This window comes from Pholis gunnellus, assembly GCF_910591455.1.
Source record: "Pholis gunnellus genome assembly, chromosome: 2".
NCBI lineage: Eukaryota > Metazoa > Chordata > Actinopteri > Perciformes > Pholidae > Pholis > Pholis gunnellus.
Window position 1 is genome coordinate 12,951,116 of NC_136536.1, and position 17,204 is coordinate 12,968,319.

General features: G+C 39.7%; 2 protein-coding genes across 2 annotated transcripts; both read right to left on the bottom strand.

The window, feature by feature from the left end:
* Positions 1-3,096: 3,096 nt before the first annotated feature.
* On the bottom strand, positions 3,097-6,742 carry hoxc8a (homeobox C8a). The gene is made up of 2 exons (XM_079180158.1): positions 6,013-6,742; positions 3,097-4,637 (listed from the first exon to the last, which is right to left on the bottom strand). The coding sequence occupies exons 1-2, from the start codon at positions 6,446-6,448 to the stop codon at positions 4,303-4,305; spliced, it is 771 nt and encodes a 256-aa protein (XP_079036284.1). The 5' UTR covers positions 6,449-6,742; the 3' UTR covers positions 3,097-4,302.
* Positions 6,743-10,201: 3,459 nt separating this feature from the next.
* Positions 10,202-12,563, bottom strand: LOC306710733 (homeobox protein Hox-C9). Its single transcript, XM_079179409.1, has 2 exons — positions 11,986-12,563; positions 10,202-10,984 (listed from the first exon to the last, which is right to left on the bottom strand). The coding sequence occupies exons 1-2, from the start codon at positions 12,527-12,529 to the stop codon at positions 10,740-10,742; spliced, it is 789 nt and encodes a 262-aa protein (XP_079035535.1). The 5' UTR covers positions 12,530-12,563; the 3' UTR covers positions 10,202-10,739.
* Between the last annotated feature and the right edge of the window lie 4,641 nt (positions 12,564-17,204).

Genomic DNA, 17,204 nt, shown 5'->3' on the forward strand with positions numbered 1-17,204 from the left:
CCACAGCCAATCGCAGAAAGGATTCAGTCGTAAACTTTTATTACTCAGCTGTAAATTTCTCCCTTTAACAACCAGGAATGTTTGCACCCATCTTTTCCCCTTTCCTTTTTTCGATTGCACAAAACTAAAAATGGCCACACGATATGGAGTGCGATGCTGAGATTTCCCATTTGTTACAAAATAGACGTGCGTCAAAAGAATATGACAGTTCCCCTGGTGGACAAGCTGTATGCCATGATGTACCCAAGCCAACGCGGAATGAGAATTAAAAGTGTGAGTGAGAAATAGAGGGAGGGGAGACAGAGAGACATGATGAGAGAGACGTCTAATTAAACTTCAATTAGCTAAACACTTCCATATTAGGGCCTCTCTCTCTCTCTCTCTGACTGATTCTAGGGATGGATTATGACAGTAAGCAGGTATCAGGTTCCACTGTTAACATCAAACATCAACCAGATGCTCCAGGTACATGCGTAATATGAAGATTACGTCAAATTCAACTGAGTGGCTGAGGGTATCGTCATACTTTAAACTTGAAAAGCAGGACAGGTGGAGCCTGCAGAGAACACACGTACACAACAGAAGCTACCCAACCTGACAAGCACACGATATACACTCTAAAGCTGGTTCAAACTTTCAACATAATCGATGAGTAACACACGCAGAGAAGGAGAAAATTGCGCATTCGAAAATACGGACATACATTTGTATATCTTAGAAATAAGAATCATGCGAAGCGGTGACTTGGTTTACAAGAAAATGTCTTAATCTTCAACAAATAGATTGAATTGAAACATATCTAAAAGAGAGTAAGGTGATATGAGAGCAATAGGAAATAAATCACTTAGCTTGAGCTTAACACACGTTTTATCTCATAAATTCCACTTGAGCAATGCCTCTCGCTTTTTTACTTTTAAAGAAAATGATGGCATGTAATCTTAGTAACGAATAAAATAAATTCCCTACAACAAATGGTTAAAAGAAACGTGAGTTACATACTTGGATGAGTGGTGCATCTTGTCCTTGCAGGCCGTGATCTCCAAAGTGAGCCTCGGCACAGACAGACAAAAGATGCAGACCCATCCGAGCCGTGCCTTTACACCACCAATAAAGTTTACGGCAGGTACACTAAACTTTATTGGTTATGTCAACCCTGTGGTAAAAGTACACACACAATGGGCCCATCCGTGGAGCAGAATAGCTGTGACTTGGGGACACATCCGGAATTTTCTAAAGACTACACGCACGTAAATAGAAAAATAAATACATTGTTTCATTTAGAAAAATATAAGACACAATTGAGAGGAAACACTAAAGTGACAATACCCTATTTTCTTTTATGGCAGCAGCTTGGACTTGCAATGAGGAAAAGTACTGAAGTTATAAAGCAGTTTGCAAGCAATCTGCCTTTTCACACGGATAAAAAGCCTGCCTGCAAAACTGTGATTTCATTTCGATTCCATTCGTTAGCCTATATTAACGTTAACAAGCGCACAGAATAAATGTTGCGCCTATATGTCCATCTGTAAGTTGGTTGTACTAAAAATAAAAAATAGAAATATTTTCAGAAACAACTCATTTCAAAAAAATGTGCAACTTTGTTAATTTTGTTTCTAAAACAAAATTCAATTTAGGCCTTGATTTTCCAAATCTCTACCTTCAAGATAAACCAGAACTAAACATTTTGAATTAGAGTTAAAGACATTTTAACTAAATAAGCACTCGCACCTTACAGCCGTCTTTACGCTAAACTATTTGCATCCACAAGGTCTCATATACAAATGGATCACTTCAGTTTTTTCAAAATAGTCAAACTAAGCAGATAAAAAGCAGACAGACTACGATCCACGAGTTTTGAATAATTTAGCTGCATGACACTGAAACAACCACACGGAGTGACGGCATTGTTAATTATTATAGAGATGTAGTTTTAATAATACATTAAAGTGGTAAAAAAAATAATGATAAATAAAGGTCAGTTATTTCCCTTCAAATTAAAAATACAGCTCGTCGTTCAGTGAAATTATCTTGCAAACAGTAGATGGAAGAAGAGATCAAATTATGTGATTTAAAAGAGAAGGATCAGGTTTCTATTAATATAATCTCGAGTTTGCTATGTTATAACAACCCTTCAAGTGACCTACATTGCTGCACCGGTTTAGACCTATTGAAGTGGCTGTACTGCTTCAATGATACTCTGGAATAAACGAAGGTAATGAGCAGTCAACTTAAAATCAAACAGTCATCATAAAAGCAGCAGCAGCTGCTGGACAGGAGAGAAGACACAAGGTGTTACCTGCACTTGGCCTCTTTTCCGCTTTGATTTCAACGCACTGAGGCTTTCCGGAGGTTTGTCTGGACACCAAGTTTCACACAACACCTTGCATGGTATAGACAGATAAAGCCTCCCTCATGCTTTGCCATAATTTAGTCTGATTATTAACATCACGCCAGATGTTTGTTCATATCATCTCAACAGCCATTATTCATCCCAAGATTCATTAAGGAAAGCTTGGTGTCCTCCCTGAAGAGAGGAAGTTTCTTATTAAGAGGATGAATCAAACACGACTCAGGCTTTGGAGAGTGCGCATGCTGTGAGGGACTCGCAATCTTTCCTTAAAAGGTGCAGGGATCCGTCTGCAAACGCACTTCTGGCTTATTTTTAATCGAATTGAGTTGGAAAGTTTAAATTAAGCAAACTTTATTCAAGAAGCTGTTCAATATGCCATCGCCTATATTCTTCCCTCCAAGCGCCGCCAGTAAACGTTTTGAGCGCATCATCAAAGCATCGACACTGTTGCACGTTTAGCCATTTCCTCATTGACTTATGTTGATTGTTTGCATCAAATTACTCCTGTATATGAAAACAGAATCTCTACAGCGGCCAAAAGTGTGTAACTCATTAGAAGGGAAAGTAGAGAAGGTGCAAATGAGTAACAGAATGTACTAAACATATTAGAGTGACTGTGTCTTTTTTTTTCACTCCACGTATATGTATGCGACTCATTTTTATGTGTGTGAGGGAGGAGGGGAGGAAATCATTTCAGTAACCGAGGCTGTAAAATCAATAAAAAACAGAAATGATTGTGAGCCATCTTGTTTATTTGTGATTTTACATCAACAATGGCGGGGACACACAATTCCGTCTTTCACAGGAGAAACACCAGGAAACGAGCATATTGTTAACATCAATATATAACAAGACGTACATAAAGATTATATTCAGTGCAAAACAACTACGCTATGTCACCAGCACATTAAAATAAAAATTCCCTTACTTTAAAATCCTTGTAATTGTAGCAGGTAATATACACAGTAAATGTGCGTTATAGGCAGTTTTAGTTGTTGGGGAAATAGCTTGCAATCGAATCAGAGCAATGCCAGAAGTGAGGAATATAAATTCAGCAAAGGCAAGGCTCTGAGTTTAGGTAGTGCCGTGGTACAATCTCAAAATTGTTTGCTTGGCTTTGAGCTAATTGTCTTCCCAAGACTCACAAATTGTCTTCAACAAGTGTATATTGTATATTGGGTAAATGCTACATACATAACTTAATAATATAAGGTTGATACAGAACACTTTTAAAATTAAAACCATATGAAATCTCTATATTCAGAAATCTCTATTGCAATTCCCCCAGGTTTAGGTAGCATCAAAGGATTTCAAACGATTGCATTTCCCTGGTAATCCTAGAAAAAGATGTCTGAGGAGCTAATGGCTATCTTTGTCTAGGCCATTCACATGAAAACGAGTAAAACAGTAACAGTAACAATTAGAATAATAAAACTTGTGGTTTATACACAGGCCGTTAGCCAATGTAACTGCTGCAATGATGTTTGAACACTTACTACTAAGTTATAGGCCTACACTCTGAAATGACGTCCATATTCTTTTAAATGTAGGCTATAATCTATTTACAACACAGGTTGGCGTTGGTCATGTTTTGATCTTATTTGGCTATGCTTTTGATACAGGTATTATTAAAAGCAAATTTGTAAAACATTGCTATGCCATTTTCCATCTAACATGCATTTTTTGCAAGGGCGACTGTTCTATCAAAGAAAGTGTGCTACAAGCGTGTGTAGCTTCTACAGAAAAATACAAATGCAAATCATGTTAGGATAATGGTGAGACGGGAGAATTTTGTCTATTTGTGATATGAGAGGGATTCCTGTTCCCTCTTGACAAAATGAAAGGATGGTCATAAAGTTGACGCTCTCTGCCTCCGTGTGACTCTTCCTCTGTTTATGGGACCTCTTTTTTTCTCTTTTTTCAGCCATATAACCATAAAAAGGACCATAAAATCACTCCTTGGTCTCTTCTTTCTCTTCCGCTTCTTTCTCTTCTGCTTCTTCCACTTCACCGTCCTCGTTTCCTTCTTCCTCGGCCTCGGCCTCGGCCTCGGCCTCAGCTTCAGCCTCTCCTCTCTGACCCGGAAACTTGTCTTTGTTGTTCTCTTTTTTCCATTTCATCCTCCTGTTCTGAAACCAAATCTTCACCTGCCGCTCAGTGAGGCTCAGGGCGTGGGACACCTCGATCCTTCTCTTGCGGGTCAGGTAAGGGTTGAAGAGAAACTCCTTCTCCAGTTCAAGAGTTTGGTAACGACTGTAGGTTTGCCTCCCATTCCGTCTTCCTGGGGCTTGAATGAAATAAAGCCAGAGGTTAGCTGGACTGACCATGGTCCCCCATAAAAAAAAATCATTGAGATGACTTATAATTAATTCAGTATTTGCTTCTTTCCCCTCAGCATGAATACTAATCGTCCAGCTCCTTCATTTAGCTTCCATCCTTTTTCACATTTACTCATAATGAGCAGGGGAAATCCAAATCTGAAGTTTGAGATGGGTAAATCTATTAGTCTAGAGTTTATATAAGGTGTGGAATTTCTAAAAGTAATTATATTTTTCCACGTATGTATTTACAGATATGTCTGCAGGAGCTGGGACTTTTACACCCATACACTAGAGTGGTGAGTGTGAAAATATACTATATTCATACATTTATATAGAAAAATCAATTATTAATTAATATGTCTGTGCATTAAGGCAAAGGTCCTAACGTGTCATCAGTTTATTGATTCAGAACCCTTACAAAGGTATCAATATTGTATTTTAGATTAGTATTTAAACTACATGTAGAAGCAGAGGAAAAAAGTATGATTTTCCTCACTAGCAGCAGGGCCTATACAAGCTTGGTTCCGATTTTCAATCACACACACTCCCACACACACACACTGAGTGGCACACACATCAGGCAAATCAGAAGAGGGGGGAAAGTATGAGAAAATAGAGGTAAGATTAAACTGCGCTGTAACAACAGAAGGGGACAGACTATTGATACATCTCTCTGTGGGCAGATAAAAATGAAGCTTACACCTGTGTAAAGTTAATGTAGCCTGATATCCGGAACAGAATGATCCATGAATGGAGGGGGTTATATATACAAAAGCCCTTATGATTATGGCTGTATGAGTCTGAGCCACGTTGGGCCTGTGGTTCAAATTACCCCCAAACCCTTAAAACACGGATTCTGGATAATCGGGGCATGTTGTATTTCAGCTAACCCTCCTTTCACTCTGCACGCCACTGTTGCTGTGTGGCACCGTCATATTTTAAACTATGGCATATCCCTCCCTCCGCCTGGTGCATTGAGAGTTTGTGAAATATCTTATGACAACGATAATTGACTTGAAAGAGCTTGTGTCCTGAGCTGTGATCAGCAATTCGGTGTTTAAAGGCACGTTTGAAAGCAAAAATTCAGCCCTGTATAGACATGTGCTGCAGAGTAACAGCTGCCTGCAGTACAGGTTGTATCTGCCCCATCATGTTCCCTGACTTAATTCGTTTTATAGTTAAGAGACACACTCGTGTATACTCAGGCATATTTAGCACACATGCACATGCACACAAACACATACACACGAGCAGACACAGACACGCGCACACACAAACAGACTCACACGCGCGAGCACAGGGTAACATAGAAAGAATAGGAAATAATTGTACGATTCTGACCGTGGGGTCTCATCCAAGGAAACATAAGACTGGGAGAGGAGTTTTGATTTAAGTGGCCTTGTCCGTCTCCGGGGTTAGAGCTGCTCGACGATTTACAGTCTGGGTATTGCGCTAGGCTTGCGTCTTGCTGGGTACCATAAAGCGTTTGCCTCGGAAGGGCTTCATATCCATAAAATTTCGTAGCGTCTCCGTGGCAAGCCAAAGCGCAGGGGTTTTGCTGGTATCCGGGGTTGGAGATCCCCGTGGTCCCGTGGTGGAAAAAGTCCTGCACATGATGGGACGGGTGCTGAAAGCCCGGTGCGGCTGCTCCGGGTCCGTAAACCAGCGTGTGGCTGCGGGCGACGCTTTGTGGAAACCTGCAGTCGTAGTAAGTTGGCTCCAGTGACTCGCTGCCTTTGTACTTAGAAAAAAGAGGGTTAACAAAATAGGAGCTCATGTTTAGTTAGCATCAAGCAGATGGGCTCTCCCGCTGTAGAATATCTCCTTTAGGATGATGGCAGCCTTTTGTTTAGGGTCCCAACTCGCACAGCGCGCACAGGCAGACAAACCGGAACTAGGAGAAACGCTGCCCCTTTGGACAATCTACGGCAGCTCACTCTCTCCGAGCCGTTCCTCTCATCGGATTTCTCTCGCAGTCGTGAGTGGTGTTTTTTTCTCCAGGTTTCGCAGGCTCAAACCCGGCTCATGGCATGTGCTTTGGATGTGCGATTGCTAAGCTTAAAGCTGGCTTGCTCCACCGGCACAGTCACAGACGCTGCTCTTTTCTTTCTTTTCTTTTTTTTAGCTTCTCACCGAACCACCCCCACCACAAGCGCCCCCACCCTCCTCCACCCCCACCCCTTCATCTTCCTACGACCGGTCAGACGTGGGCCCTACGTATATCCACCTTGAGAGGATCTGCACTAATCATAACCAACAACCCGAGAGGCTTTAAATATGATCAATGTTATGTTTATCGCAAAAAGCTTTGTTATAAACTGATCAATGGAGTCGTGGACTTGTTAAAATATAAAGAATATGACACATGGTACATTTCCACTGTATAGACAGATTTTATAGTTCAGCTTGTTGTCTTTGCATGGGGGTTATGAGGTATATAAAGCAGAGAAAGCTCCCTCTTTAAAAACGGATAAAGCTGTTATGAGTGGCCGTTTGCCCTGTCAGGCTCTACTGAAGCTTGAACACTAATTTCCAGAAAATAGTTGAGCTTTTATGGGCTCTAGGAGGTCAACATATACCCTTTGTGAAGTTCATGAAAACCGAAATGCTACGTAAAACACGAGAAATACAAAAGCAATACAACATTGAAGCTACGACATCAAATTAAAAAGAATGTATGAGAATAAGACAAAACCTCGTCTTCGTGTAATCGAGTTGAAGGCCAGGGAGACACACTTGCACTATGCGCAGTAAAATACCGACACACGCAAATATAAACACGACCTGTGAATACTGGGTGCCACTTACTGACCCTGTAAAACCGACGAGGATAAGCAGTAAATCTCCCACGTGGAGGAGTTCATAAAATTTTACATCGGATGTTTAGCTACAATGAGCGCGAGCACAATTCCCAGCCCAATACTTGCATGGTCTCTCGCTCCAAATATACCAGTGTGGTTTTTGTAGGGTTACTGACGTTTTATACACATCATCGTAAAATATGAAAGGCGCACTGAGCGAATTTATAGACCTTTCACACTCTATAAATATGCAGATTGCCAATCATTGTTGCACACTTCTTGGGGACTTTGAGCTACAGACGTCACAACCGACACATTAAGGACATAAATGAGCAGGTAGCTGTTTTTTTAACACACTGTGCCAACACGTTCTGGCAATTGGTGTGTATAATTATATTTTATTATCAGTATTTTACTATTATTGTATCGTTATTATTATAATTGTTATCATTATTACCATGTTATTGTGTGATTTGAATATTGTACATAATGATGTTGTTGTTTCTAGTGTCAGTGTTGTTATTTTGGGTATTGATGTTGCTGATGCAATTGTTATTAAAGTCTATATATATTTAAATATTGCTTCTGTTTGTTCATTAATTATGTTTTTCCACTTAGGTCGCCTATTTTAATTGAGTTATTATTTTTAATTTACACCACGAAAAATAAAACCAACAAAAACTAAATATGAAAAATCCAGACAGAGAATCCAAACACATTATTCCGTATTAACCCATCTAAATGCAGATATGTTTGCCCTTTGTCAAAACGTAAAACTGTGTGAGAGATATTATCGTATTTGTAATAGGAACACAATGGGCATAGTAAAACAATAATAATACTACAACATCTTAATTAACTCATGCATTTAAGGATATTGGAGTTGCTTTCATCAAAAAGGTGACACAAACTAAAATAAAAATGTAACCTCATCAGACAGAACAAATTAAAATAAAACAATAAAATAAAAAATAGAAGAAAAAAAATACAAACACACTATTCCCAACACCACAACCAGCTCGCTGCATTCCTGCAGCTCTGTGGCCTATTACACAAAATGCGGGTGACCAGATCTGTCATTTTGTCATCGATAGGTTACTCTTCATTTTCAGCCAAGCCACAGAGCTGAAAAGAAGCCCTTCAACACACAGACTCTGCTCAAAACATGGACCAACAGCGTCATCTAGTGTTCACATGTGCCCCTAAACCTGAACGAATCCGCCAATAAAAAACAACTGTGATGTAAACGGAAAGGGTCTCCCCATTTATCCAAACCTTGTATGTATCACGTATTTTTTCCTTAAATAAAGCAGAGGGAAAGAAGCCGTTTACTGCCACATCTGTAACTACATGCCTCCAGTCTCCTCTGTTTTACAGCAGGCTTTGCATTGTTGTGGTACTGTATCTGTTTCCTGTCATGGCCGCTACCTGCTCTCTATAGCAGTGCTCCGATAGCACTCATATTCATGCACAATAACTATTGACGTTTTCCCATCTAAACGTAGGCTAATAGACAACTCATGTGATGAAGTGCAGGGGGGTTGAGGCTGGCCCATCAGGAAAAGTCCCCTGAACGGTGCACAAGACTCTCCTTTGAAGGAGTCCACCACCACCGTCCATTAAAACCATAAAGTAATTTAGCCCAGACGTCTAGCCAGTTAGTGGAGTTTGCTTTGTTCGTCTGCATTTGAGACAAACAGCCGAGCTTCAACAGGGGCTGTAAAACTGGCGTTTTTGTCCGAGCAGAGCGGAAATGCACTGGATTAGGCTTTGAAATTACAACATCCTGTCCGTATTGTTTGCCACCACAAAAAGGCAATTTAGGCCTCTCCCAGGAAACAAATGCGAGACATGGGAAATCGTTTCTCACCTTTACACTCAAATGTTTAAATTTAGTCTCAGATTCTCTGATCGCCTGCTTGGCGAACGTCTACCAATCTATAAACTTATTTAGAAGTTAATTTATTTAGAAAAATAGCTCATAGCAGTGGTTAATATTTAGAAACGAATACGTTCTCGGAAATGTGACAACTGCACACATCTTGGGTACTTTCAAAACATATAGGCCATGGAGCAATAAAACAAATACCACCTAATTTTGTACTGTTATAAGAACGTATTGTGTACAATATAAGTGAACTACATAAGTTAACTATATTGCTGAAGACTACCCATATTAGTAAAACCATAAACAACAGAGCAGAAGGAATTGTTTGCAAAAAAACAGTGCTGTTCTTTTTTCCGCTTTACAATACGGGCGTTTCTGTGTGTATTTTGGTAAGTGTGCACATCATATGCACAACTGTAAATGTATGTGGCTGAGGTTTGAAAGAAAGCTAATAAAGACGCTGATTTAAAGCAATGCATTGCTAAATTAAAACAATGTTGTCTTGCTGGCTGTGCTGCCAACGTTAGGTTTTCGACCTCGCCATTATTTGCGTTGGCAGAGCTCATTTAGGCCTTAGCTGTATTGGAGGAATGTTAGTTAATTATTACTATTCATACTTAATAAGGAGGCATAATTACTTAGCTAACATAACCAATTATGATTTGGTAACTCCGCTTTCCTGCAGTTTTTAAATCCGTTAAATTTAGGATGTTATTGAAGTAGATCCGGTTTATTAGGCCCTCATGCAGCCACGTGTGCCAATATGCGTTTGGTCGTCAACATGAGATCCACAATGAATACAGCATACAAGCACTTAGTGATTATGTTTATATTTGCAGAGGTCTATATCTACTGTCTATAATTAAACTCGTAGGTTACAATCGAAAAAAAGAGACGCACAAATACAGCAACAACTATCACAAAAATACAAGACAGACAAGTCCGATAGCAGATGTTCTGTTTCTGTACAAAATGCTACACCTGCACAACAACGTATACAAAAGGAATAAACATGAAAGAAAATGTTCACATCATAAATTATGGGTTTGTGAAATTCAAAAGAATTCAAGTATTCTCTTTCTTCAGACAGTCTTAAACGTGTCCAAACTGCACTTGTATAATTGTTCTTACAAAAAAACATCAAGGTATTTCGAGGTGAAAGCAGAATGTAATTGTCTCTTTTTTTTTTACATGGTGGACACTTAAATGTGCACTGGAAAGTAACAATCAGCATCTAACTGTCTCGAAGTTAAGGTTAATACAAAATCCAACAAAGTGACAAATATGAAGAGGAGAGGGCGATCATCGTGTGTTTTGGTACATCTGTGCTGTCCATTTGACTAGTGGTTATTATGGTTGTTGTGTGAATGCAGTCCACTTTATTGTTCTTTTCTGTCGTTCCTTTCTTTGTTCATTTTCTTCATCTTCATTCGCCGGTTCTGAAACCAGATTTTGACCTGCCTTTCGGTCAGATTCAGGACCCTCGCGACTTCGAATCGGCGGTCTCTAGTAAGGTACATATTGAACAAAAACTCCTTTTCCAATTCGAGAGTCTGGTACTTTGTGTACGGACATCGCTTCTTCCTCGTGGAGCGAGCGTGTATCCAATTTGCCACAGGGTTATCTGCAAGTAAAAAGCATAATAATAATAAAGACATAACATATAGGGGCAACACATTTTTAAAAACTGAAATAATGCCTAATGACTACCTTATTAGCGTCAAGCATTTAGAAAACGTGCCTCTGGATTTACAGCTATTCTATCACAAGGTGCTACAATTTAAATGGAGGTTCAAAGCATAAACAACTTTGGTGTTCAAGCTAAGCTGAAAGTAAACATTTTGAGGAAAGAGCCTCCGCCTCAGACTATCCAACCCTACACTGATTTGCTTCCTTGTCCCCTTGACTTGTGAGTAACACCGTCGTAAAATACTCAATGCGCTTATTCACTTTATTGGCCCATAAAATGGCCCGTGGTTCAAGCCTTTACAGGTCCGTGGTGAAAGTCCTCCAGTATGTCCCTACATTCCTCAAGTTGTCTCGAAGAGTCATGTGAATTTGTTTTGGACCCAGAGAGGAGAGCAACTTTCCATATGTATCTACATGTATCTAGATAGAGCCTAAATGTGGCTTTTCCACATCAGACAGGCCTACATAAGATAAAAGAAAAACAGGACTAAAAGTCGGCTTATATGGCTGCATGAGCCGTGTGTAATGCACGGGTCAAAATATGGTCGTAAAAATGCACCACAAAGCATTTACTGATGAATAGGATTATTTCATAAATCGGTTAAAGTTATTAGCTTTAATAAATGTTCATTGCATGTTTTAACATGATGCAACAGACTTCCAAATTCAACGTCTTCCTGTAGTTTTGAGTCCATGTTTACAACTCCGTCTGGTTTTATAGCCCCAATATTAGCCTAGTAGCGTTTGTCTTTTATAGTTCCTAAAGCTTTCCCCTTTGCAGAGGCGATTCTGGGCTGAGCAGAAATGGGAAGATGAGACGGCTTATAATTTCCCTTTATACAGGACGTTAAAATGCCTTTAAGCAAAAGTAGTTTTACACAGTCCCCAAAGAAAACTCACACCCGGTTGTAAAAGACTGCAGGAGCTTGAACTTACTCGGATCTAGCTCCGGCTTCTCGTCTTTATGTTTCCCTGTAGCCAGGAGCTCCGACTCGGGAGAGGGAATATTCTGCGGCGTCTTGTCTCGCATGTCAGTGGATGAGCAGAACAGATAATCCGTGTAGGTCCGTCCGCTGGAGCCAAGGCACTCGGCGGCTCTGTGCTCCTGAAAGGCGTCGGGCTTCAGCCCATAGTGCCTGCTGTTCCCGGGATAGCCATGGAAAGGCACGGCGCCTGATATCGGCTCCAGCCATGACCGCATATACCTCGAGTCTGTGCTTAAGTGAGGTTGGTGACTGTATGGATGGTAAACCACTGATGACTGGGAATGTACAGGGGTCCAGGATGTGGAGAAGACGGGTGGCTTGGGTGCGAAGCTGCAGGAAGGATAGTCAGCACACTCCGGTACTAGGGACGTCGGACGAGGGCCGGCTGGGTGCGAACCGGGAGCCGAAAACCGAGCTGCAGCAAGGACATCCTCGTTTTCATGGTTGATCAAAGAGTCCACATAATAATTACTTATGGGACCCGTGGTCGACATGTCGAAGCCTCCCTGACTCTTTTACATGCATCCGATTATTATATGGAGTGTATGTGTACTTTTTTGTCGAGCCATAGAACAATCAAGGCAGGTAATTATTTCTCGACGCTTCCCTGGCTGCTATTGGCTGACTCACGGACACGTGATTATATTTACCCCCACAAAAATTGTACAGTGGATCAATGCGCCACTTATCCTGGGATCTCAATCCACATAAATCGGATTAAAGAATGTGCTCTTTTGATCTTTCTCTGGGACGTATTAGAGGTAACTTCAGCAAATATGTTTCTTTATACAGAAAACGTGTCTTTGTAATACTAGATCTTTCTGTAGACGCAGTACAGACCTGCGCACATTAGCCTACATCTAAAACCGAGCAGGGCACTATTTGATGGTGTAATTAATCTCTGTCTGGCAAAATCCGTAGCCCCGTGTTATTGCAAAGGGTAATATTGCAGCATTAAAGTGTTTATTGAATCATTGACGTCTTTATCTTTATCAAAGCAGCAGCACGTTTGATAAAGTGACGGGTTTATAACGTTCTGAAGATTTCTGTATATTTGTTGATAGAAAGGGAAGCCATCACAGTAGCTAGGTCAGACCAGACAGACGAGAGAGGGATTCAAAATACACCAACAATTAAGTTTGCACCGTTTTAACGAGGGCGCAACAAACCAACCATATCCTATAGCATTTACGGAGATAAGGGAGGAGGGGATTCAAATTCTTGACAAGCAGCCCACTACAGCGGGTTATATTCGGCTAGTGACCGTCCATGTTTTTATGCCCATCTATAAATTTTAACGAGGACCATTTGATTGTTCATAAACGTGTCGTTAATAAGACTGCATCCGAGGTCCTCGCTCAACATAAAACCACCACCACTTTATGCATGTGCAACAATTCCTATTAAACATAAAAGCCTGAAGCCAAGAAAGAGACGACTGCAGAGGGCAGAAAAGGTTCGTTAAAGGGCTAACCAAATGAGAGATTTCATTACAGGGATAATATTACTGAAGTTTACCGTTTGCTCTGCGATATATTTGTCAGTTAGCAGGCTGTGAAAGAAGTCTGAACTCATCTACATTGTTGCAGCGACACAGCAAATAATACAATACTAATATGAAGAATCATGTTACTGAAGAAGTCAACACAAATTAGACTAACTATATGACATAATTACTGAAACTTGAACGCACATGTGCAGACTGGATAAGGCCGATAACAACATGGCTGATGCATTAGTACATCTTTAAAGCTGCACCATTTGTGACGTGATGACTTTGGTGCAGGAGTGCATTTGGACATTTTTTACTTTAAATAATATGTGGATGCATGCATGTTTTTGATGTGATGTGGGCTATTTATTTAGCAACATGTATGAGGGTGCGTATAGTTGCTGTTTTGATGTTTGAAATGTGTGACATTAAACTTTTTTTTCAAAAGTGAATTGAAGTATTGCAAACCTTAACACGAGGGAGCTAAATATAACGATGTTTAGACTTGCAAAAGTGGAATTAGTGCTGCACTTTATTCTGCTGGAATTAACTCAACTAAGGCTACACTGTGTTCCAGAACAAATGTTTAACCAGATGACTAAATCGAGTTTAACCAGAGAACACATTTTAAAATAAATGCTAACTTATGACTGATAACGTCGCCTGCAGTGCATAGGAAAATTGAAATGAATGTTGGATTTTAAAACAAGTCTTCGCTTTGTCATCGTCAAGCTACAAGGATCCAATGACGTCACTTATTAGTCTAGACTAAACTCCAATTTTCTGAAATAAATGATTACGCTGAGGAAATGTAGTGATATAATACCCACTATTTAGACTCCATGGCGCATAACTGTAATCAGTTTGTCATGGCCGCTGAGTTCAGATTCAACCATGACATTTAAAAGGCCAGACGCCAGACCTTAACCCGGATAACGCCAAACTGCGTCCTGGTGAGCGCTGAGTCTGCGGCGAGTCAAAAATGTCCCCACATGTATACAGAAATACAGCCGTTTCGTAAAATGACCGTATCTTAAATTGAATTTATCAGCAGGTTGAAGGTCTAATTCCACATATTATTCTGCTTCCATTAAAGCAGAATTATAAAGTGCTTGGTTGCCATTTATTACCATAACGTATGGTCATATAAATACATTATATAGCTGGTATCTGTGTCCAGAGTAATCCAATGAATAATCCCTTATTGTATTGGGTGTGCGCTTCTTTGTGTGTACGTGTCTGCGTGTGTACTGTGTGTGCTATGAGTGTGGGTCCATTAATGACAAGTGAAGATTTGTTTAAACAATGTATCTAATCCATGTTTGTTGTGCTATAATAAAAAGGATTGCGTCATTACATATTAATTTGTTGTTGTTTCTTATTTCAGGCATTTCTGTCTTTACCGTTGTCCTTCCTGAACACAAGTGGAGTCGCAAATAGACCATTCAAGATTAAGATTATACCGTCTAACAAATGCATCTTTGTTGCATCGCCGAACCTTTTCGTATTTAAAACATTCTCACATATTTCTTAACGTTTTGAAAACAAAGCCTACTATGGTAAACAAAAACAAGAAGTTGTGGTTTGTCAATTTCGTTTTGATGATCCCGTATCACCATAAATGAAAATAAAGATGATGCATTGATAAGTAACACACGATTAGAAGGACACAATTGATGGTTTGCTCTTATTAAATGGGCTCTATGTTCGTCAAGTCCATTTTATTCATACAGGGTATAGTCCAAAATCACAAATTTGCCTCTGAAGGCTTTACAGATGTACAACACACGACGAGATTATGGCGCATACTTTGTTTCCATCTAAAAGGGATGTACTCGATTAGTCCTAAATCTCCTGCAAAGAAATTTGTTTTTAACAACTTAATGATGCTAACAATGCTTGATCGTCATTCCGCCATAGTATAAACCTGACTCTGACATTTCTCAGTCACACGGTTCAGTTTTCTATTCATTAAAATTTTAAATATGCATCAGAAAACTCAGACAATAGGTCTTTCGGGCTAATGTTCGCATGGTCACAGCTTTACTGAGGACAATGTTTCTGTTTTAGATTTACGCTATTTATGCAGCTTTGAGCCGCAATACTTCAAGTGGACGCTAACAGACAAAGACATTACAGTGATAGACAGTCTGACATCACGCCGCCGCAGTGCAGTGATGCTTCATATTCATTAGAAATAGTCGAAAAGCAAGTGTTTAACGACCTACGCCTTTAATCCCATACCAACAGATCACTTTAGTTAAGGGTTTGCTTCACCTTACTGTAGTTATAGGGTGAAAATGCAGAGAAAATGATAACTAGCATATTGAACAGGGATGCTTCAATTAAGATCACGAATCTGTCCGCCAGTTCAATAACAAGGCCACCTGAATCCTGAATCTTCGGACTGACACAGTAGAAATGTGTGACTGGCAGATCATGACAGGCTGCAGATTACTGTTAGTTTGTATTATTCAAATCATCAAACAGATAGAAGTATGGAGCCAAACAGGTTAATTATCAAGATCAAATAACTTCCTTTGCACGTTAATTAAAGATGATCCATCTTCCTTGCCAATGTTTTCACTTCAATCATCACACCCAGTGTGTGTCATTTCTGAGTGGATGACGCACAGACGAACGATTCAAGGTATGCATTGAAACACTGCTGTCTTTTATCAGACGTGTCCGATCACATGCGCTGGCTACTGTGAGATAAAAGGACGAAGGCACATTATATTTTCTCAATCAGGAAAATATACTAAATTAATTTTCCTCCCAGAAAACGTCACAGCACACAAGAAGAGTACCTTTGTCCATGAACAAACAAGCTTTTTCCCCCTCATAAATAGTGGTTGATCTAGAAAACATTTTGACCATATTATACACGCTTAAAGTCAGCATATGAAAATTTCAAAGTGCATGTTATATTATATTCATAACGACCCATGTGCAGAACAGAAGGCAGCCTACTGCACAGCCAAAAGATACTGTGTGATCAGAAAAGCCACAAAATGATCCGTATTACTGTCTGTGCGGACAATAGATAACGGCTGCATAGTTTCATTCAAACACGCCTATTCATTGTAAAATATTCTTTATGAGTGTCCCATAAATATTGTTAAATCAAAATTCGTGATAAAATCCATCCGTTTTCAACATACCATGCTCTGTGACATTTTGCAGATCAATATATATTGACTTGGCCCGGCGTACTGATATCAACACAGTTAGCCCACATTTTGTATTCTCGTCCTGTAAAACATGTCTTAAAAATGCGAAGTAATTAATATGGGATAATGATCATGATCCCATGATTTCAAAGAAAGAAAGAAAAACACCTCTGTGATATTTTTGTAGCCTAAGTGTTTCTGCATATACAACTGAGTTCATTCAAACCACGCAATGCGGATACAAAATCTTCCCAATTAATTCTCATCAAAAAATAATTAAAAAGTGAGTTTTATATCATGAACAATATTCAAAATAATAAAACAGAAAAAGAAGAAGTTTAAAATAAACGTCAGAAAGGAAGAAAAGAGAGAAGGGAAAACCCTTTAGCATATTTGGTTCTTGTCTGATCATGCCAGTGGCAGTAACACATCTTGAGCTGTCCCAAGGAAGTGGCTGACTAAAGCCTTCAGTTCCTGTGCGCCACTACAAAGTGAAATAAATTG